Genomic DNA, 23,896 nt, shown 5'->3' on the forward strand with positions numbered 1-23,896 from the left:
AGGAAAGAAATTATAAAAAGCTTGGGGAAAATTTAAATGTCTTTTCTTTAGTCCACTGTCCAATTGAAATGAGTATTTTGTGGAGAAAAGGATTCCAAGATAGTAAAGGTAGTAAATTCATAATGCAAATCAGACATTAAACCTTTTCTCCATCAGTATAAATTAGTTGAACATATACTGAGAAATTTCTATCACCTAACAAATCTAAATAGTTATAATCAGTGCTTGGTTAAAAAATGAGCAAATTAGAAAATGTACACATACAAACAGTGGTTGTTGGTCTCAAAGGATAAAAGCAGGCAAAAGATGAAATTGCACTTTGGTTTTCCTGTGTGCTCCATTGGAAATATCTGTCTCATGCAGTCTTCAGCATTTATGTCTCTTTAGTGTTTGGTGGGGTTTTTTTAAATTTAGTTTTTGTTGTTATATGGGCAGTGGAAATAACTGGACCTCTCCAGCAGTTTATTCAGTCATTAGGACCCTCTGTCCTAATCCTTCCTTTGAGGACTCTTCTTCTCCAGTGAATCTACATGGAACAGAGTGCAGCAGAGGCTAGTCCTCTTAGATAACTGGATTTCAGAAACAATGTGATGTGAATATCCTCCAGTGTTTCTGAACGTATATGTCACATCTGGATTGTCATTTGCTGTTTAGTGGCAGAGCTTTTCATTTGTCTCAATGCACAGTGCAGTTTTATGGTTGCAGTTTGGTAGATAGGATAATCCAGTTGTACTGGTAAGGCGATGCCATTTGTAAAGGTATTTATTTCTCTATGAGAATGCATATGGCAGCATCAGTGATCCAGTCCTTTTGGCGGCAGTACAATGCTCGGAGGAAAAATGAGTGCAACAAAACAGAGAATCATCAGTTTACAGAAGCTTTGATACAGAAGCATGAAGCTGCCACACTAATCCAGGTTGGTTTATGGTATTCTCTTCACTTATTTTGCAAATTTAATAAGAAAAAAATCTTACTCATTTTGTGCACTGGTCATCTATCTTTGTTTAGGATTTTATTAAGTTTCATGATTAAACATTTTTTGTTTTATTTAATCAACATAAGCTTGATGTTTCTAAAAGAGAGACTTATTTACAAAAGGTTTTATAGAAGCGTATTTTTCCTTTTTTTTTCACCCAGTTATTCCCTGAATTAATTTTCCCTGATTTAATTATATAATATGGTTAAGAGATACTGTGCCTTGTTCTCACTGGAGTATGTCTACACTATTAAACTGACAGATGTTGCATAACTTACACATCATGTCTGATATCTATACAACTAACTACTACTCCTGTCTCTTCCATCCTATATATCCATCTCTTTCCTTCTCTCCCCATCTCCAAAAGCAAGGACTGCCTCATACATATTGGTCTTGGGAACAGAACCATGACCTAGGCTGTCCTATGGTAGATACTGAGCTAATAACAGTTAAGCAGAATAGACTACTATGTGACTCTTTTTTAGTTTGTTAACCAGATATAGCATTTGTCTGCCAAATTGCCTTGTGTCTTAAAAACTGCTAATGTATAATTTTTCTTTTTGATCATGACTGAGCACTGACCTGGTACTTTCATAGATCTGTGTTAACACCTGCCTTATAGTTTTCCTTCTGTATGTAACAATAGAATGGCTTTTTTCCTTTACATTTGTATAAACTAATTGTATTTGTTGAATGAAATATATTTGTCTTTTGATCACTCAGAAATATCAGGATGTTTTATTATGGGTGCATATGAAGGTCTGTATGGAAATGATAGCAGCAAAATTATAAGAAAGCAGTTCTAATACATCTAATAATTTTATAATAATCAGGAATAATTTACGTGGTTATACAGTCATTTTCTAAATATTAATAAGCTAAATGTTAACCCAGAATATGAGATTTACCCTTCCTATTTTAGCGCCTTTGTTGCAAAGCCATTAAAAATGGACACCTTTCAGGAATGAAATTTTTTTGTATGGTGTTTTAAATGCTTGGGGCATCTTGCATTTCAATGATGTTAAACACTGATTTGGGGGGAAATTGCTGTCTTGAATTTAGTTTTCTTAATTCCATCTATGTAATTTTTATCTCTGAAGTGTCTTCCCATGATCTGATTCTATACTTGGCGTGTGTTCCTAACACCCTTCCTCTTTTTCTAGCACTTGATTTCTAACATACTCCTTTTTCTTAGATACGAATATGCCTACTGGTAATATTTTTTTAAAATAAAGATCTTAGGCAGTTAAGTAAGAGTAACTGACCTAGGTCAATTGCATGAGATGTCTCCAAGAATTGCTACTTGTAAACTATAAGACATTTAGTACAAGTGTATTTTTATTCTCAGTAATTTGAAAGTTGACACTCGGCTTTTTCTTATGTAGCCCTTCCTTTCAGTTTATAATAGTCCCTGAAGGAATTGTCAAATAATTAATTAGTTGACCCAGGTTTGCAGTTGAGGGAGTTGCAGGATTCCTTTCTGCTTACTTGTGGAGAGCCTCTTGAGTACTCTAAGCTTTAGACATATGCTGGCATTTAATTTGTCTTGTAGTTTTAAATGTCACATAAAGTTCAAAAAACAGATCATTGAGCTATTAAACAAAGGCCCAAGATGGTTTATCTTCCTAATGGGATAACACAGAGAATCGGGATTTGGGTTTGATCTATGGCTTTGTATAACATGCTTTAAATTTTTTGTTTAGGCATTTTGGAAGGGTTTTCTTTTGGGAAAGAAAGTGGCCAGTGCTCTTGCAGCTGTTAAAATTGATGAAGTGGAGGATGAATATGAAGAAGTAAATGTGGATGCTTTGACCTTTTCTGAAGTATGCACAATCATTAGCATAAAATCTTTATTATTCTTCTCAAGGTGTTGGAAACAAAAGAAATTGAAAGGACTACCAAGGCTGGAATTAACTGTTGTATGTTCAGAAATAAAGAACTATTTGTTATATATAGCTGATTTAAATATATTTGTCATGGATTAATTGCTTCCTGTTCTTTGAGATGCTGTGGTAGTTACTGTGCTGTTAATGTCACACCCACCATAGAACTCCATATATTTCTACAGTTAAAGGACAGTCAAATGAGGATAAGGAAACAGCTCCTTCTGTTCCTTTTTTTTAATCTTTCTGGTATTTTAGTAGCAGATTATAATGTCAACAATACTTTAGTGTGCATTTTGTTCATTTTCATGATAAAATGAGAACAATAATATAACTGAAAATATAGAAAATATAGCTGAAATCCAGTGTTTCAGTATTCCAGTAAAAAGGACACATCCCCAAAACCAGAGGTGAAGCAGGCTTATTATCTCTTCTTTTGTCTTATATGTAATATGCTAAAAGCATCACAGGTCTAAATATAGTAGTAAATTATGAAGAGAAGTACAGTTAAATCAGGAAAAACACAAACCCATACTTAGAAGCTCTGTGATGCACAAAATCCAGAAATTGTTACTAGTAATTTTTACAATTTATATAGGTTTAATAATGTTCTTTCAGTCTCAAAACCATTGAAATTGGCTCAGAAGTTTCCATTGTAAGAAATTTGAAAATTCAAAGGAATTTGAGGAATAACATAACATTCAAAACTGCATTTAGCTATATTTAAGTAAAAACCAAAAACTTTTACAAGATCAATATTATCATTCAGTAATCAAGGAAAACCATCTTTAAAGGAATTTTGTCTCTTATAGCCTCAAAAGACACAGTTTGCATGGGAATTTCTAGACCTGGTTTACATAGTAAGGCAGGTGTTGGTGACTTACCTATATATTCATCTGGAGCACTGCTTTCTCTGATTGTTCACATTCATTGGCTGCCTATTTTTATTTTTTTAAATGCTTTCAGGTAAAGCAAAGAAAACTGACAGCAGTATGGCCATTTGAGACCTAAGAGGATATGACTGAGATTTTTTTTCATGAACCCTTGTCTCTGAATGTGCTTATTCAGCTGCTGTGTCTTTGCAAGAGCCATTTGTCAATATTCCACTGTAATTTTGTGAAGGAGATTGATGCAATAGCCCTGCTACTGGCAGGACTAGGTCCTATTTATTATCACGTGTTTGGATAGGTCATAGAGAGTCATGAAGTCAAATATATTGTTAGTTGGTTGGTGCAGTGCAGTTTACAGTTGATCAGTCTTTGGTCATCTGAGTATCAGCCTTCTTTTGCCAGCCTCTCCCCTTAGAAAGTAGCTGGGCTTTGTATGAAAGTATTACCAATGACTTGATGGCTTACTGTAATTTTATTTTTTTCTTCTCACTTTCAGCAACTATTTTAAAATACCTTTTCAGAATTACTACTATGTTGTAAGAGCATGCTAAATGTTTGAGGCAGGAGTCCCAAGAATCATTTGGTAGACAGAAAGTTTGTGTATATAAACACAGAGATCTGGCTTAAATTTTAGGATTTTTTTTCATTTTAATTTGAAATATATATACAAAAAAGAACAGTTTCATTAGTTGATGTCCTGTGATCCCTGGCTTCTTTCTAAAATAATAAGAAGCAGAATGTTGAAGGTTTTATTTCTTCACACAGGAAGGAAGTATCTGTTCATATATTAAAGAAGGAAAATATCCTGGTTTGAATTATTCAGCCAGTAGGCCAGAGTCTTACATACTGTAATTCAATTGAGCCGTTCTTTTTTCACTCTGTTTGGCCCAAATAATCCTGTCATGTTTTTTGATTTTTTTTTTTTACAATTGCTCAACTGAAAACTACAGGGACAATTTTGTTCCATCTTATCTGTCAGCACAACAATAGCATTTGGGCAGGTGCTTCTAAATCCAGGGAGAAAAGGAGAGAGTGGAGAAGGCAGGAAAAAGGCCAGCTCATTTCAGAGTGGCTTGTACTGTATCACCCTCTGGTGTTGCCACACATTTCTTTCTTCTTTTTCCCATATTGTTATGGAGTTTATTAGGAAAGAAATAAAACATAGGTTTAGGGAGCAATTCTCTGGAAGCGTTTAGGTTCAGATGATGACAGGTGAACCATGAGCTGACATTTTAATTTGCACAGCAGGCTCAAAGGCTGAACTGGGGACTGATGTCAAATAAGTTACTCAAGCCCTTAGCTTCTTGTGCTGAAAAATATAAGAACATCTGTTTCCCACAGAACAGTTTACGTGATAAATTTACAACATATAAGTTCGTGAAGGATATTCTTTGTTCAGTGAGTGAGCATTTCAATTTTCAAGATTCATGGCTGTAACTAGAATTATACTCTGCAATATTTGTCAATTTTTTTCTTTTTGTTTTCTTTTTTATTCAAGTGTATATCTTGTCTGTGCTAAAGAGTATGATTGTGAGGAATGTGTGGCTTAACTGCAATGTGCACACGGTCTGCTCTGCCTAGGCCTGATTAGCCTTTCTCAGTACTAGGTTGCCTGTTTCCTTGTATCTTTAGCTGTTTTGTTCTCTGCAGTTCGCTAAGACCTGATCACCTGGACTTTCTCCTTCTGCAAAAACAAGAAGCAGAAAATTGGAACAGTCTATACTTCCTATTCTTTCCTTTCTGGCCTCAGTGTTTTAGAGCAGTGCTGAAGCTGAGCCAAATAGTGACACATGATATCAATGACTATCTGTTGTATGTCAAACAAGTGTGTACTGAGAAGTACCTATTGCTGGGCTAAGAGAGCCTGTATGCTAGAGTGTGAAGGAAGATAAAAGTATTTGGACATCATTTTGTACTGCAGATTTCACTGTTGTATAGGTTGAGTGAAAGCAGAGAGAAGGGCAGGTAAACTTTTCCTTATTGCAAACTGGTATAAATGTATTAAATCTTATTAAACCATTTGCAAATATCTCAGTGCAATAAGTCATTAAGAATCAGTCTTCATTAAATAACTGTTTAAAATCTTCATTATAAACTCAGCCTATCCAGTGCTCCTTGAAGGTGAGGCTGTGAAACAGCATGGGGAAAACTTAAGTCTTTGCCAAAGATCTTCACTTTACTTCATTCAAGCATATCGAGCAGTGGGATATTTTTAGTAGAATTTTGACACCATATCATGTGAAAAATGGATTGCATGTGATTGGGCTAGAGGAACAGCCTTTATCTTGCTCACAATAGCATGAATATCAATCATTTCACCTGAACAATTGTTGATACCTCCTTGTATTCATATTGACTCCCATACATTGCCAAAGACATTCAGAGGCAATTGATAGCAGTACTGTTTTGTGTCTGTTTTACTGTGCAATGTCAAACAGGCTATCCCAGATGAGATGAAAGATCTGGCCAACAGATGTGTCAGAAAGCATGAGCCTGGTATTTAGTGATATTTTCACGTCTTTCATGTGGACTTTGGAGAATTCCAGCCTATATGCTCCAGAAGGCTGATCTTAAGGCAACCTTTCATCAGCAGTCCATCCCTGTAGCAAACAATCTATAAGGCAGAATTCAGTTTACCTCTGGTGGAAAAGTCTGACAACATGTTTGCTTGACACAGCTCTTACCTTTCTGTGCAATCTAAACATCAGCATTGTTGTTTTCTTCATGAAAATATGATGTGAGCCAAATGCAAAATGTCTGAACTTGCCAGTGTGTCAGAAAGCTGAATAAATTGAATATGATGAGTTTTTAGACAATTATTTACCCAGAGCAGTGACCACTGAATAAATTACTGTTTTCCTACACTGAGTCAGCATATGGACACATTACATTCTCATCAAGACAAGAATCAATATTGATGATTACATGCACAGAAAGTAAGTAATGTATTTTTCAAAACTTGATTTTTAAAATTTAATTTAAATTAGGGCTGTCTAGTCACACTTGTTCAAAGAGGAAGTCACTTTGTAAGCTGCAATCAAGCTAAAAAGAAATCCATCACTGCTTTGTTCATCAAAGGGAATAACTCTGTTGCCCTGAGACAAACTTCTGAGCTTGATTATGTATTTTTAAAATCCCAGTCTTTCTGACAGCTTTTGAAATTATTGATCAGGAGTTTTCACATTGAGTGTATTTGCATACTCAGACACATAGCCATTCCTGATTTCTTACTTGTCTTTCATGCCAGCTAGGTAGCACTTTCTCCCTTTTCACTCTTTTCCCCCTCCTCTCTTTTCCTCCCTCTCTTTTCCTCCCTCTCTTTTCCCCCCTCTCTTTCCCCCCCCACTTTCTTTTCCCCCCCTCTCTTTTCCCCCCTCTTTTCCCTTTTGGGGGTGGGAAGAATAAAAACTGCCTCACATGTGCTAACTCTTGAAAAATAAGCAATAATTAGAAGAACAATTTCTTTACATCTCCCATCTTTAGTATTCTTATCATATGTTCAAACTAGACCCATACAATGTGTTCTGTTTTCTTTTCTGATAATCCTTCATAATGTGGTTTGTCTCAGGCTGTGTGCTTGTGATTGTGGGCTTGTGACAGTGATTGCTGTTTTCTGGCTAGTGCCAGGAAATAAGTGTAGCCTATGGATTAGAAGGTCTCCATAACATTCCGTGTATCTTGACACTTATGTCTGTCTAGCTCTTGTAATTGCTTATAAATGTCAGATCAGGATCCAGATTTTCTGTTGTGTATGCTGCAAAGAATATGACCCTTTTTTCATCAAATTGCATATAATGTTATAGTGTAGAAAAGCAAAAAAGTGTTGATGAAAATTTTACTAAATCCATCCCCATCTTTTAAAAAGGAGGAAAAATCCCTCTCTCCTAAGTAATATATTGGAAGACTGATCTTTTTTTTCCATGAGTGTTTATCAATAATCTCTTGATGTGTTCCTGCTTCATTCATCTGCTGTGTTAGTGAATTGCATGTCATTCTCAGTCTGACATCAGCAGATGCATAAAATGTCTTTTCTACTTCTTTTACCTCATCCAGCAGTGATGCTTATCTTAAATGCTGAAATCTTATTTTCTAATTATCTGATAGATATTCTGGTCTTATATGTAGGTTGTTGCAGTCAGTACCTGATAAAATAAACACAAACAGGTACTAGAAGTTGCGGCCGTGGCTAACACTCCAGCTTCACAGCTCGTGCAGAATGTACTCTGATTGCTTTCTGGCCTTCCACCATGAGATCTCAGTTCTTCATACCACCTGAAATGCTGTTAACTTTTAAACAGAACCTATCTTCATGGCTTCTCTCTCTCCAGTTCTTGGTTAATAGCCAGATTCAAACAAATACTTCCCAAAGGAAAGCCCCTTAATGATGCATGGCACAATAGATATAATTTGAAACCTGTATGTAGCCAATGTTATAGTATTTTTCTAAATTACATTTAGCTTCTAAGATGCCATATCAAAGTATAGTGATGTCATTAATTATATTTCAGTCTTGTTTCTCTAAAGACAAAATCAAGCATCAAAATTGAATAAACAGGCCAAGCAATGGAAAAAATGTATAAAAGTGAAAAAAGCTTTAATTCTTTGAGGTTTTAGCCTCAAAGGAAAATTGTTCTAAGCCAAGTGCACCATTGTAAATGGTAGCAATAATACAGTCATCAGTGAATACAACTGCATCTGGAGTCTCTTGAAAGCTGAGCTAAGGATCTTAAATCATTGAATATATTTTCCAGTAGTTCTTTAATTTTTGTGTGATGTCAAAACTGGTGTTTTAGTATAGGTATAGGTTGTGTTTAAAGTATCTGCTTAAATGTCTGATGTTTAGCATGTCCACATACATTGATTTCCATTAATGAAAAAGATTTCTTTAGTAATACCTATTTACAGAGTTCAGGAGCTATCCTGATTTGTCTGTGCTCTGTGAGAAAAGGCCATTGATGCAGTCAATATTGTTACTGAGTTAAATTGCAGTGCATATGGAGGAACCAAAGAGGAACATGAGATGTCAGCTTCTGTTCTCCTCTACACTTAAATCCGTACATGTCTCATTGCTTAGAGCTTTTAGTTTACACTGTAGCAGATGTTATCAAGTTGCAATACAGTTTGCTTCACCTGAACAGATATAAGTCCCAGGGAACAGCTGGGGGTTGAAAAGGGTTGAACAAGTCATTTTCACATCAGTCACTAGGATCTTTGAAAGATCACAACTGGGGGAGGCTACTGGTGATGAAAAGGACAGACATCACACCATCTTCCAGAAAGTGAAGAAGAAGGATCCAGGGAACAAGAGGCCCATCAGCCTTATCTCACTTCCTGAGAAGGTTGTGGAGCAAATACTCTTAGACACCATTTCTAAACCCATGAAAGAAGGCAAGTGAGAGAAACCAGCATGGGTTTACCAAGAGCTGGTCAACTTCATTACTTTCTGTCACCTGGTGTCTGGCACTGTGAATAAGGGCAATGCAGTGCATATTGCATGCCTTTATTTTAGCAAGGCCACTGACAGTCTCCCACAGTCTTATTCTCAAAATTTGTGAGGTATGGGCTGGACAAGTAGACAATAAGGTCACTGGCAAATAACTGCAGTGCCAGGATCAAATAGTTGTGTTCTGTGGTGCAAAACCCAAATTATGTACATTAATGAATGGAACCCATCATGGATCGTAGGGGGACCAAAATAGTAAAAATTTTAATTAGCAACCTGTATGATGGAATAGAATGCAATCTCAGCAAGTGTGCAGATGATACCAAACTGGGGGCAGTGGAGGTTCAGGGTGTTATTTAGGGCAGTCTCCACAGACTCAATAAACTTCATGACCAGAACCTCATGGTATTCAACAAGAGCAAGTGCAAAGTCCAATAAATGGGCAATACTGTTGGTTAGGGACTCACTGTCTAGGAAACAGCCCCACAGAAAAGGATGTAGGGTCATAATGGACTTTCTTTGCCATCTAATTCTTCACTTTTTAACACTGCAAACAAAGAATGTTAAAAAACACCCAAACCAAACACCTCATAAGCTATAACACAGTCTTAATTTAGCTAAAAACTGTTTATGTCTAGTTTGTCCTTGAACAGAGGGGGCTAAGGAATCTAAAATGCAAAATACTGTTAAAATCATCTTCTAGCACTCATTTTAGTGTTGGTTTGTTGGGGTTTTTTTGCATGCAAAATACTTACAAATTTATTTTTATATGGAAACAGGAGTAGCTATCGATCATTTCATAAATCTGAGTTTTTACCAGAAAAGCATCCCAAAGAATCAACTCCTGAAGCTCTTGGATTTCCCAGAGAGTGGCATTGCAGTTCCCAAAAGATTTAAGGTATTGAGACTGCAGTTATGAATCAATGAATTTGCACTTGCAGATTCATTTGTGCATAATTTATTTCAAATAAAAGAGTCAGTGTTAGAGATGTATAAGGAGGACAGTATAAGTGAAGCAAAAAGATGATTGAGACACAACTTCTTTAGAATTTAGCATTTTTTAGTATAGTAAAAGATTTGTTATCATGTTTCAAGACATGTATGCTTACAACTTATTCCTTCTTTGCTCTTTATCTTCCAAATACTTTTGTGTTCTTATTTCTGAAATTTTTAAGCAAAAAGGAAAACTTATCTTGAATTAAATCTCTTATGTGATATGAACATTGAAACATGTTAAAGGCTAGATGACTATAAACTTGTGACTAGTCTATTTTTTTATTGCCTTGTGCTTCTGCCTGACTTTACTTCTTTTGGCAAAACTGCAAGCTGAAATACAGCTTTCTTTTCTGTTGTGATTTTAGTATTCATTCCCTAAACTTGACAGAACATTTTGGGTTATATTCCTTTGAAATTATGTCTTCTTTGAATGCACAGTATTTGTGGGGTAGAGATGAAGAGTTCCTTGGCTGTTTTGTTTGTTGAAGTTTTTAATTCATTGCCCCTTAAAAGTTTTGTTTGTTTGTTTTCACCAAGGTAAAAAATTTGGAAAAAGGCTTATAAGGACATAGCAACTAAAGATTCTTGTCATTTTAATGGGGAAAGACTACATCTGGGGTCTAAGACCCATTTTGAGGGATGGCCTGAAGGTGCCAGGAGCTTGATGTTTACTGAGATGGTGGGGGGGTATGCATCTCAAAATATTTTTGAAGCTTGCATTTCTAATGCTTACTTGAACCATGTCTAAATTCCAAAGTTGTAGTTACCATTTACCCATCTGTACTTTTTATTCCTGTATTCAATGAAAGATGTAGGACTCAGAACTTTCTTTGAACACTGTCAGGCTGAAAACAAAAATGCATTTTTAGAAAAGTTTAGGTTAGGTAGGTCATGAATGACTGACATGAACTCCAATAAGAATCAGACTTTTGGAGAGTTAGTTATGTATGTAGACATTCAACCTTTATTCTGAACAAAAACTTACTGGGTCCTTGAAAATTTCATTGTTTTTTTAATTTTCCAGAATAAATTCTTTTCATAATTTTACTCATATTTATTTAATCACATAGATACATATAAATATATGTATGCATTGGAATTTGAGAGAACAGCTAGTTTTCTAAGCTTATTAAACAGTTAGGAAAAATGACATTTGGAGAATACATTCTCCAGTAAAATTTTCTTGAATGTTTTTCTTAGTAGAGTGCTTTGACTTTTCCAGTAATTGTCAATATATCCTTCATATAAATGGACAACTACATGACAATCCTTGTGCTCTAATTTTCATACAAGAATGTACTCTAATAATTAACCAGCTCTTGCAAGTCTGTAAAATCTCTTGGGGTCAATTAATCATTGCAGTCTTTCTCTGGAATTTGTATGGTACTCACTACTTTTTTTGGCTTGAAATTTTGTTTGGATTTAACAGTCTTAAGAATGCAGCTGTACCCAGCTTTCTTTTCTAATGTATATATATTGTCTTATATAAAGACAGGGTTGAAAAAGAAGCATTGCCAAAGGTTAAAATAACCTTTATTAGGGTGCTAACCTATTTATCTTCACCACATAAAATATGTGAAAAAGCATGAAAGACAAACCCAGAGAAAAAGACTACTTTTCCTACTGCTTGCAGTTCAGATATATTTTCTGTAAAATGTATATCCACTAAAATGTCTAATTAAAAAGATTTTATACTTTTTTTAAAAATAAAATTGTTCAAGAGTTTTACATAGAGATATAAAATGGCAGAATTTAGGCTGAATTTTTGCAGTATTGGAAGTGGAATAATGATGCAACTAAGAGATGATTCAATTAAGGATGTTCATGTTTGATATTCTCTTAGATTTGGAAGGTTTTTGGAAAGCCTTGGTTTGAATTGATATTCAACTTCCCAACATGGAACTAAACTTCCCACATGAAATTGAGTTTCACAGAAAGTCTAGTCCATAAAGTAATTTGATTCCTAAAAGCACTAGATGAAAGAAAAGGCTAAATACACAACTATATTCAGATCTTTAATTTCAAAGGAAGTTTTCAATCACAGTCTATCAACAATATACAAAACAGCATGGAAAAGTGATCTGGTCCCTCTATTTCAGCTATAAGAGCTAAAAATTTGTGATTTCTTAAGAAATTTGTCAAAACTCACTTAGGCTTTCAGAGAAGAAATTCCTAGCAAATACTTAGGCATTGGCAGAATTGAGTTTATTTTAAAAAGAAATGAAAGATGCTGTCCCGGACTAGCATGATATTTGAATGAAATATCCCACAGGGTGAAATATGTTTGCCAGGAACCAAGAGAGAAAGTTACAGCTTTCTGCCAGATGAAAGGCAGTACAGTAGGCTGTCTGTGAGTATCCACAGGGTTAACCTTCAGCATATGATCCCTCTGCCTGACCACTACCCCTACAAGTCTCTGCAATTATTTAACCTACACGATGTCTAGCACCAGGAAAAGTAGTTCTTCATGTGGCATGTATTGCCCAAGAAGAATTTTTGTCAGCTTATTTGAAATAGTCATATGATACTTTTGAAGGTTCTGCCTTTCACTTATCTTTTTCTTTTAAGTCTTTTTATTGGCTTGGGGTGAACAATGACTTCAACTGCACTATTAAAATATGCTCACTAAAAAATAGGAAAGTAGGAATCAAGGACATCACCACCCTGAAGAACTGTATTCAAACTGTATTATAGAGGAAAACTAGTGGAAAAGTTAATTCTGATTAATTTACTCTTATGACATATTATTCTTATTATGAATGAATTTGAATGTCAAAAAGGCAGATACTTTGTGACATCTGGTTGAAAAAGGGCCATTCACCCTAAAAATTATACTAATGGCCTGCCTCACAGAGGGGAGCAGAAGTCCAGAGAAACATGTTAGACAAAACCAGGCGGGTGAACTGAAGGGTGAATCTTTTTAAAAGTGAAGAATTTCACACACTATTTATGAGAAATTGTAATCAGGAAATATTTTTTTTAAAAGAAGATCCCTCCCCCTCCACCAGTCTTCCTGTTCTGTTGTAATGATCAGGAGGCAGTCATGACTGAGTTCACAGTGTGCTTTGAATGTTAATTTTCTTCTGCTTGTTTATATTATGGTGGGTAATTTTCCAATTTTTATCTTAAAATACCATATAAATAAAAGCACTACATGAACATCAATACTTTTTTTTTTTTTTCTGGCTGAACCATTGTTGTGCTGAAAACTGTGTATGAGGAAGTGAAAAAAGAAAGGAAAGAGGTATAAAGAGTTAGTTTTCCCTAATTGTCAAAGATAGTTTCACAGTTTTGTTAGGTGATAATTCATCTTGTGATTCTGAGGTCCACCATGTTTGGTAACCTGGGGCAGCTTCAGATCCTATGTCATCCAGTCTTGGCCTTTTGCAGTTAATCTACACCACTGCAGCTGTTACATCCTCTGAGTGGTGTACATGATTTGCACTGTTCCTATATTGACCTTAGACCTGGCAAACACACTGTCTAGATAGTTGTATTTGTCATTAGAAATTAAATTGCGGTTTTAAAGTGAGAAATATTTCCCTAGATTTTAGCAGAAAGTCCTTAAACCACCAGTTTCCAAGGTCTGAAAGAGTATACCAAAGGAAAGGATTGTCCTCAACATGTCCAGCTTTTTCCATTCTTTCCATAAGCATATGTTGCTGAACTCTTCTGGAAGGAGAGTACTGATGTACACAGATATTTGGTGTGACCAGAACAGAGCTGTTACATGTCAAATGCTGGCCTTTCTTTTCAGCCTGTACTGATAATGCCTTCTTGCATCCTCTGCTTCAAACCATAGTACATTTTCTGGGATTGGATTTTATTATGCTCTTGTGATTCTCCTTGATCTCAGCGAGATGAAAGACAATATGTGATGGCATTATTCGCAGTTTGGGCAGTACTTGTAGAAGTGCTTCAAAGCTGAATGTAGGTTTGACGCTGTGTCCTGTGAACTACTTTTTGTTCATGGTTTAAATATGACTCAGAACAACCCAAATTACATGTATAGTCATTATAAAAGATTATTTAGCTCCAGAACGTAATCTAGAACCTAGAAAAAATGCCTAGGATTAGATTGGAGAAATAATGTTTGCACTAAAACTCTACTTTTCAGCAGTTCATTCAGGCCCAGTTAAAGTCAGCAGAATCGTTTGCACTGACTTTGGTGGTTGTATGATTGAATTCTGTTTCTGAGACCACAGAATTTTAATGTTGGATAGTAAATAGTCAGTACATTTTGCAAAGGAAGCAATAAATATTTGAAAAATGAAGGAATAAAAAAAGTGAATAAAGCTATATATAATATGCCATGAAAAAAAAAATCCCTAAGCCTCCAGAGTTTATTAATGAGCTTCAAAATCAAAGGGAAAAAACCCAAACCTTTAGGATTAGTCTCTCAAAGGATAAATAAAATGCATTGTGGGTCAGGATATAAAGTTCTTGATCCTAATGGATATACGCAAATAGCTAACAAGAAAGTTTTATTATTAAAATTCTGAAAGAAGACCCCAAATCCAAATATATTTACAGGTCCTTCTTAAAGAATGGAATGAAGGGTAATTGTATTGTGTTTAAAAATGTTAGAATTTGTCTCAAACAGGAAATTAAAGTGAATTTCTATGAAGTGTAACAAAAATATAGGTCTACATATGTTTTGTGTGCTTGTAAAAACTGAAACTTAAAGTAGTCAATACAGTTGTTGATTTGAAGCAAGCACCAAAAGTAAAGTAAGGATGATTCAGAACCATAAAAGATATCTTCAGATAAATTAATGTGTGCTAAATGACCTGTATATGGTTTACACATGTGTAAAACTGCATTATATAGCTCAGTATTTATGAAATCAATTCCTTAATTTGACTTCAGAAGTAAAGATGAATGCCTGTAACTGTTTACATAGACTGTACAATCAAATGCTATCATTTTATTTGCTTTGCAATTCATCGCAGATTGTTGGTTTTTTTCTCTTAGTAGACAATGGCAGTAGAAACTGATCTAATTTTTAGCCTTAGGTATTGCTTAATCTGCCATAAACTGTTCATTAGTTATAATTTAGGACTGTTTATGGGGAAGATACAGGAAGAAGTTTCTTGAGTTTAGTGCTGTGAAAATCTCTAGGGATAAGCATAGTGGAAGAGCATACAGATGTGCAAGAAGTGAACATCTACCTCTCTCCCATCTATATTGATTCTTTTGCAAATTGAAGAGGAAATACATACTTCAGAAATTTGCTATTTTCATATACCTTTATATGCCAGCAAACTTGAAGGCACATCTTTTGCAAATACAGAGTTCACCTGAGACTAGATTGTATGCCCAGATTTAGAAAATCAGTGAAAAACTCTCATCTGAAAAGCTAAAAATTTGATTTGCATAGTGCAATTGAAAAGCAAATTTAAAGTGGACCAGGAGGAATAACCTATTTTCACTGAAAGTTTTTGGTTGTATTTTCTCCACTTTTCACAGCTATTCATTTTGACCAATCTGCCCATAGACCCCAGGCCATCATAAAACTTGAATATGCTGTGGCTTTGTCTCTGCTTAGATGCGAACTTGCCAGTCTTCTGTACCAATTTTACATATTTAAATTATCACCTTTGGGATCTAATTTACTACAGTCTGCTTCTGGAATAGATTTTTTTTTAAAATGAAAATTGTTTGAATCAACCACTTAATGGTTATCAGCATAACAGTAATCCCTGGGTTGTAGGTAATTTTAAAAGTTAAAGAACACAGTACATTTTATTTGTTGCATGCCTCTACAGTTCATTTACACAGATTTATTAACATATACAACCACCAAAGAGAGGAGGTGTGGTGAAAAGGATAATGGTGTATGTTTATCATGAATTGGAATGGTAAGGGGGGGAAGAGTGGTAAAGAGACATTATCTGTTAATAATGAGGGCATAGAATTTATCCAGATTTATTAAATAAAGAAATGAAATCCAAAACATACCACAATCATGTAATAGGCAAGTCCAGAAGAAGGGAATTAAAGATGTAAGAATGCCTCCCTTTTAAGACATGAAAATTAAATCAAATTTATTGAAAATTTATTTTTACAAACTTGGTCATAATGGAAACAGAAAAATACTGCTTCACAGTTACCTTATAAAAAGAAGGAGTAACCTTAGAGTCACCAAATTATGTTACCAGTACCTGAAGTAACCTTTCAAAATAGCTGGAATATGATCCTTTTGTCTCAGAATTTCAAAGGGCTTGGAAGACCTTCTTGTTCACCAGTCGAAGGCTGTACAAAGTCCTGTTTACACAAAGTGCACAGTAAGGTATCCAGAGTTAGGATAATTTCTCAGGGTCAGAAATCAGTACAATCTTAAATATTTTATGAATGTGAGAAAGGTAGTCCAGTTTTATAAATAAAACATTTTCAAAAGAATGAACCCCAGGCTCTTTGTTGCTGAAGTAAGAAGAACCTGAATGACTGAGCCTTGTAAGTCAAGCCAAATTCTTCAGCAGTACTTATTTACTGGGGGGGGGTGGTGATTTACTTCTCTCACTTACCACAATGTATGAAAAAGATGTGGTAAAAAATACTCAAGTATTAATATTGCTAATTAATATTAATAATATTACTTATTATATAAGTAAGAGAAATCATCTACAGGTTGAGTTTGTAACAAAGTCTATATTTCATTTTATGAACAAAAACTGAATTCTGCTTTGAAGTGCCACAGACATCAGTTAGGAACTAATTCTTTCACCCCTCTTCATTCCAATGATTATTTTAGTTTCCAAATTATATAAAAAAATAAATCTGCTTAATTAAAGGAATAAGTACAAATAACATTCACTTTTTTTAACCCCAGCTTTCAATGAAAACTATTCACCAATTCAGTTTAACTCAACAAAAGCAAGTTTGACAGAATCAGGCACCTACATCTGGATTTAAAATACTCCATTAGTCAAAACAGCTCACAAAGCTGTTCCTTATGCCGTTAAGTACCTTAGGTCTGTATTTTTTCAAAGCTTGATGGTCTTCTATAATAACTTGGGTTTACTAACAATGTTGGAATAAAATTGCAGGAATTTGAGTAGGAAGGGATGCATCTTATTTACAAAACAAAACCAAACCCCCCAAAAAATCCCACAAACACTGTTGATCTGATTTGTTTAAAATGAAACAGTACAACACAGCATCTCCAAAGGTGTTTTGAGTGTTATTGCTCTGCAGGTGGCAGTTTTGATATATGACTTGAAAATACACAGTATGGAAGACAGTTTTAAAAGAGACTTTGCAAAAGTTATCAAAACTAAACTGATTTTATCAGTGCACAATTTGACTTTGCTCATTCATGCAGGCAGCGTTAGAGAAGGAATGGCTAACTCTAGATTCCACCCGTTTCCCTTCAAAAACACTCCTGCTCTCAAACCAGCTGCACTGGCCAAAGGTAACATGTCACAGAAACATGTTACTCTTCAGTCTTTATTCATTCCTTAAGGATATGCTGTTCCGGGGTGATTAATATGACGATCTAGTGACTTGAAAAACACAATTACTTTTAGAAGTCTCAGACTTCCTCCTCATCTCCAGATGCAATTTTTCTTTTAGATTTTCTTTCATTTGCTTAGTGTTTTCTTTATTTTGGATTTATTTCAACACTACTTCACAGTAGCAGAAAAAAAGATGATGAGCTTCATCTGTACATTTGGCAATGGATTAAAAATTGCTGGTTGACAAACTACTTTAAAAATACTAAGATCTGCGTTATATGACAACAGCTGAATGTTTTCAGAGCAACTAAAGGTCATCGAACTGTAATGTCTGCTAGTTATTTGATAAACTTTGAAGTTTTAGCTTTTTGTTTTGGTAGGGTTTTCTGTTCATGTTACAAGCACAGTATTGCTAATGTTTTCTTTTCTCCAATTAAGAGAAAGGAGTCTTATAAATGTATAATGCATTATATTTGGGGACATTAAGTGTAATCAAAGTCACTGTTTTGCCTTTTATAGTTAGTTGAAGGTAAGGTCTGTAATGGGCATATCACCATTAAGAATTCTTTCCGTTATAGTGAGAGACTGCAAATCCTGGTGCAACTTTTCCTGCATATTTTAAACTCAAACTTGAAGGGACCATCAGCTGTATTCATTGTCTTTCTCTTAAAAGTTTCCTAGGGCTTCAGATTCCAGTGAACATTTAAATAGTTTGCCATTGTCACCACAAGAAATTTGGCAGTGTGTTGACAGACCACATTCATACTCAGCAGAAAATATCGACTTTCATAGCAGGTAAGTTAAGTAACATATTTTTTTTTAATTGTATTTAGTTCATTTGCATTTGACAAAAATTAAAAGTGGCTATTTTCTCATGCTTTTGCTACTTTTGGTTAATATTATATTACTGGAGTTAAAATGTATTTGCTTCCTAAAACCAGATAAATTAAAATCTGGTGTTATTTTTCCATTGACTGCCAGAATTAAGAATATAAAACTATATAGGTGTACTTTTATTTATCTGGGTTTGACTATAAATCATAGAACTTCTATGTTTTCACATATATAATGACATGGATGTTGAAATAGAGATTTTTAAGACTAGATAAAGATTAAAAGAGATCTCTTACACAGCCGCATTCTGTGAAAGGACTGAAATATGCTTCAAGTAATTGAAATGTAAACATTTCAAATTGATGGCAGACTTTTATTGCTTTCCAAGATAAAACCTTCATGGAGTATTAAAATAGAATTTTTATCATTTCCAAGCTTCAAAAGTGCCTTTAAAAGGCACAAACAAGTTGCAGAATAACAATGACTGCAAAATAGTCCTCTGCGACCCTTCCTTATTTAGTTACCTTTCAGTAGTGCTCTTTTACTTTGTTTTCAGGTCAGGGAAGGAAACAATGTCACAGCTTTCTGACTGGAAGGAAAAAGAGAAATTATTATTGATGCCTGAAAAAGAAAAGAGAATTTCAGAAGAATGGTATGTTAAGCTATTTTGATTACATAGTAACTTCCAGGAGTAGGTATAGTATAGTTGGCTATTGTTGCTTGTGTTTTGTAAGTTCCACCTTTCCAGAACCTCTGTTTTCTACCAAAGTAAAAATGATAGTATTTACTCTTACAAGTGTCTGGGAAACTATCTTAATAAGTTGCAATAATGTAATGTTAAGATAAGAATTGCAGCTATCTCTGTAATTCAGAAAGTTTTATACCATGCATAAACAGTCCTACATATTGGTATTCTTTTTGAAAAGTGTATTATACAATAATATGCAGCTGGTGTAACATAATACATGTGAAATGTTTAGTAAGTTGTTTTCTTCCCCTAGGGGTTTTAAGGATATTTCTACTGCACAGCTATTGCTGAAGAGGGCCCATAAAATGAAGCCTAAAAATAATAGTAATAAAAGTTTAGGTAAGTTGACAGTTCAAAAATATTGTTATATTGATGTAGTTTTCCCATTCTTAAATCTCAAAATAGTGTTTCTCTTTTAAAACGTTTGCTTGTGCAATATGAAACATTAATTTGAATAAAGGGGGAGTGTGAGTCAGTAAAAACAACTCAGTTTAAATCAATTTGTTCCAGTGATAAATTATTCGGATTCTAAAAAACATTCTACTGGATTTTGAAGCTGAATATTTGACAGCTATTCTAAACATGCATTTTGCTTCTTTTTGCTCAGGTATCTCTTTTTCTAGGTGTGGAATTTATATTTCTGCATCTTGTGCTTCATGTGTTTTCCTCTTACAGAAGTCTTAGGTTTAATTATTGACCTATGTTTATATTTCTGCATCTTGTACTTCATGTGTTTTCCTCTTACCGAAGTCTTAGGTTTAATTATTGACCTATGCAAAAACTATTTATGAAAACAACAGTTTGGTACATATGAAATTAAATCACATATTTTGTATTAAATATTCACTGTGACAATAAAGTTTATCCAGCTTCTCTGTAATTGTCTTCTGGTACTTCTCAGATACTTTCTATGTCAATGAACTTTCTTAGAATCATTAACTGTTAGCATGATATGCTAATAGAGCTGTTACTGGAATATGTTCATAAAAATGTCAGATTCTGCTAGTAAAAGAAACATTTAAATATGTAAGAGCCTGGTTGACGATAGGACCTAACACTAAATGGTCTTTGAAAAATGTACCCTTATTTACATTTTTTAAAAATTGTATCACAAGCTACAGTTAATTTTCCTCTTTTGCATAACTTTACAGAACTCTTCTGTATTAACTGTTGAAAATATACAAAGATATTTTTGTCTTGGAAGGAAAATTGCAGCTTACAGATTAAGTTAATACAAGTATTTACTGTATAAGTTTTCCTACTTTAAATACCATGGCTAAGACTAAGACTAAATATGACAAAAAGGATCTGTAGTTAAAAAAATAAATAAAAGGAGAGGGAGAGAAAAAGACATGTAGTCAGCAAACCATGCTTTGTGGAAATGAGAATAAATGGATAAGATAGCTTTCCATGGTGCCCTACCACATTACCTTATTAAAAAAAAAAAGAGTAATAAATACATGGTATGCAGCTGAGTTTTTTTATGTATATTCCTTTTTGTGGCCTCTGTAGAATTTTTAATGAATAGAGCTTATTGGTTATATCATCTTTTCTCCACATGCTGTTTTATGATAGCAGTAATTAATCCAGTCATAAATGTTCAGTTGGGCATCTCAAATTTCCTATCCAATTTTTTGTTGCAATTCTAATGGATTTTTTTATATGTTTATATTCACTTTGTTCAGATTATTCACTATGGTGTATGGGTGTTGAGCTTTTTAATGTATCACTTGGAATATTCTCAAAGTATATTGCTGGTTTTAAAAAAATTAAAATAACTTTTTCCCAATGCTACTATAGTGTTAAATTTTTTCTTTTCAACACTACCTCATATAGGATTTTTTTGTCTTTCTGACTATTACATTAAGCACAGAAATAACCTGTATATATAATTTGCCTGTATTGAATTCTCTGTCGGTCACTAAAATCACAGGGTTTGTTTCAGATAAGCAGAAAGCATAGTTTCCAGAAGTAAGAAATTTGACTGCAAGTATTGTACTCCATCCCTTTTCAGGACAAAGATTCTCAAGCCAGCTATTCTTTCTTATGCAGCACACTGACAGAGTCAGTCCTTCCTTGGTCATTAAACACCAAATCGACATTATCAATTAAAAGAAGTATTTTTCTATTAAAGTGATCTTCAAACTCAGATGTTGCACAAAAAAAAAAAAAAATCTCAATCAAATGTTCCCCATGTGAGAAGACTCTCCACATATATAATTATGTTTTGCATCAGCTACATCCTCTGAAGTGGTGAGAGTAAGTCAGGATCTTTTTGAGGGTCTGGTTGAAGAGAGGGACTTCACAGCATTTAAATTAGAGTAGATATGCCTTATCCTGCAGCTAGCCAGCTCCAGATCAGGAAACTGTAACCAGACCCATTAGGCTGCCAGTAACTTTCTTGGATCTCTGTGTGGTACAGCTAGATTACTTATAGCAATTCCAGTATAACTAGGGAGGGAGAGAGAGTTCACAGTCTTAGGCAATTGCTGTGAGTTTAACCCCACTGAAGCAAGAATTCCGTCAGAGAATTTATTCCTTCTGATATTTCAAAGCAGATTGAAATTCATCTGAATAAGTAGATGTCAACACTGTCTTTTAATGTTTCCATAGAAATTAGCATCCTCTTGCCTTCATGTCCACTGAAATGAGCTTCATCAATCTTGTATTTACTGAAGCTACATAGGAAAGATTGTAGGATTTAGGCTTAGCATTATTGTTTCTATTCTTTCTTTTGAATTTCCAGGTCTTCAGTGTTATAGTTAACAACTCTTTCCTTTTTAGCTTTCTGATTTAAAATAGTTGAAGGTATGCTATCTCCAATAAAATAATTTTGTTAGTCATAAAATGCATACCTACTAGAAAACAATTAGCCAGCACCCACTTAAAAGTGGGAATTATAAATAAGCAATTTTTCATGTTATATCCATTTGCTACTACACATCTGACTTAGAAGCAAAACTTTAAATTCTGAGAAAAAGCAAAGCAGCAACTCTAAAGGTTCTAGATACCAATAACATTTAAGCTATTAACAAATAAACATAGCTTTTATGCTGAGATTTCAGCATCATCCCAAACATCTTTTATGTGCTATTGATCATTCTGTGGTAAGGATCTAATTGCTTGCAGGTAATGATAAGGTACTGACTGTTTTTCTAGGAACAAATGACCTATCAGAGTATGTTGTCTGCTTCCATATGCTATCAAACTCCTTTGCCTTAGACCAGAGATTCACAAATGCAAAATGTTAAATCAGCTTGAATTCAGTGAGTTTTAGAGTTGCTTTTCAATATTGTCAAGACATCTGCTGGGTTGGAACTTAGATTGGACAGCCATGAACGGCTTTGATTCATAACATAATCAAGTATGGAAATTTATTTCTTTTCATTTTCCGTCTAAAACATTTGTCTTCTCCTAGTACAAGAGTGATGGGATTCATTTGATAATTATAGAAGTCCACATCTGAGCTAGTCATCTGCATTGTTTTATGGAGAGAAATTCCCTCTTAAAATATGATTCAAAAACAGGCTTCTTGAGTCTCACTGTAAAAGCACTTATAGTTCTCCATTGCACAGACACAAAACTAGAGTGACTTACAGACATATAGGGTTAAACTGTAGATATGTAGAAGTAACAGAAGTATCTTACCTCATATATCTGGCCACATACCTTCTCAGTAGAGAAAAAGAAAAAAGGGAAATACTAGCAAGTGCACTGAATCCTGTGGTTTGTATTACAAGGAAGAGCTTAAAGTAGCATAATCTTATAATAGGGAGTGATTCAGGCAAGTCTTATATTGCAGTAGACCAGTCCCACCAACTAATGGCCTTAAGGCCTGTTATGCCCTAATCCACTACAGTTATGTATGCTTGTTTATGTAGTTAAATAAAGTTGTGGCCTGTATTTTAACGATACCAAATGTATGCTGTGTCTGCTTCAACTATTTTTATTATACAGTAAGATAATACAAAAAGTGTGGGCAAGAAACCAGAAAATTTGCAGCCAAGTAAAACTGGCGTAATGTCAGAAATATTCCTGTTTATCATGGGTGCATAAAATTCCATAGAAATTCTAATTCAAAATCTAAATAAAGCAGACATTAACGCACCTCACTGTGCTTAAACATTAAGTGTCTGTGACTCATAACAATCCTAGCTTCCTAAAGATGTCTTGGCACAGCAGTACAGACTTTCTTGCTTAACTTGGAATTTCCTTGGTTCTGTGGATTTCAGATTAGCCTCTGAAAGTTAATGCCTGTTTGTTTTAAACTGGCTGAATCCTTGTCTTACTTTCAGGTTGTCTCTCCTACACCACGGTGTTACTTCTTGTTTAACATTTTTCTCTTCAAAAAAAGGCTCTCTTGTCAGTGGATCAGGCCTAGTCAGCTTGGGTTTAGAAAAGGCAGGTCCTACTTGACCAACTTGATCTCCTTTTATGTCCAGGAGACCTGCCTATTAGATAAGAGAAAGGCTGTGGATATAGTCTATCTGGGCTTCAGTAAAGCCTTTGATACTCCCACAGCATTCTCCTGGAGAATCTGGCTTGGACAGGTGCACTCTTCACTGGGTTAAAAACTGGCTGGTTGGCCAGACCCAGAGAGTGGTGGTGAATGGTGCCACATTCAGTTGGCAGCTGGTCACTAGTGGTGTTCCCCAGGGTTCTGTGT

At 34.6% G+C, this 23,896-nt stretch overlaps 1 protein-coding gene across 1 annotated transcript in view; it reads left to right on the forward strand.

Annotated features, from left to right (window-relative positions):
• Nucleotides 1–23,896, forward strand: part of LRRIQ1 (leucine-rich repeats and IQ motif containing 1) — a gene marked incomplete at both ends in the record, with an annotated part of 61,023 nt that overhangs the window by 32,228 nt on the left and 4,899 nt on the right. Inside the window, 6 exon segments of the mRNA XM_009074278.1 lie at nucleotides 778–916; nucleotides 2,683–2,802; nucleotides 17,516–17,605; nucleotides 18,322–18,443; nucleotides 19,039–19,134; nucleotides 19,484–19,569. Of these exon segments, the coding sequence (XP_009072526.1) occupies nucleotides 778–916; nucleotides 2,683–2,802; nucleotides 17,516–17,605; nucleotides 18,322–18,443; nucleotides 19,039–19,134; nucleotides 19,484–19,569 (653 nt within the window).

The sequence above is a fragment of the Acanthisitta chloris genome, unplaced genomic scaffold (genome assembly GCF_000695815.1).
Source record: "Acanthisitta chloris isolate BGI_N310 unplaced genomic scaffold, ASM69581v1 scaffold3585, whole genome shotgun sequence".
NCBI classification, from domain to species: Eukaryota; Metazoa; Chordata; class Aves; order Passeriformes; family Acanthisittidae; genus Acanthisitta; species Acanthisitta chloris.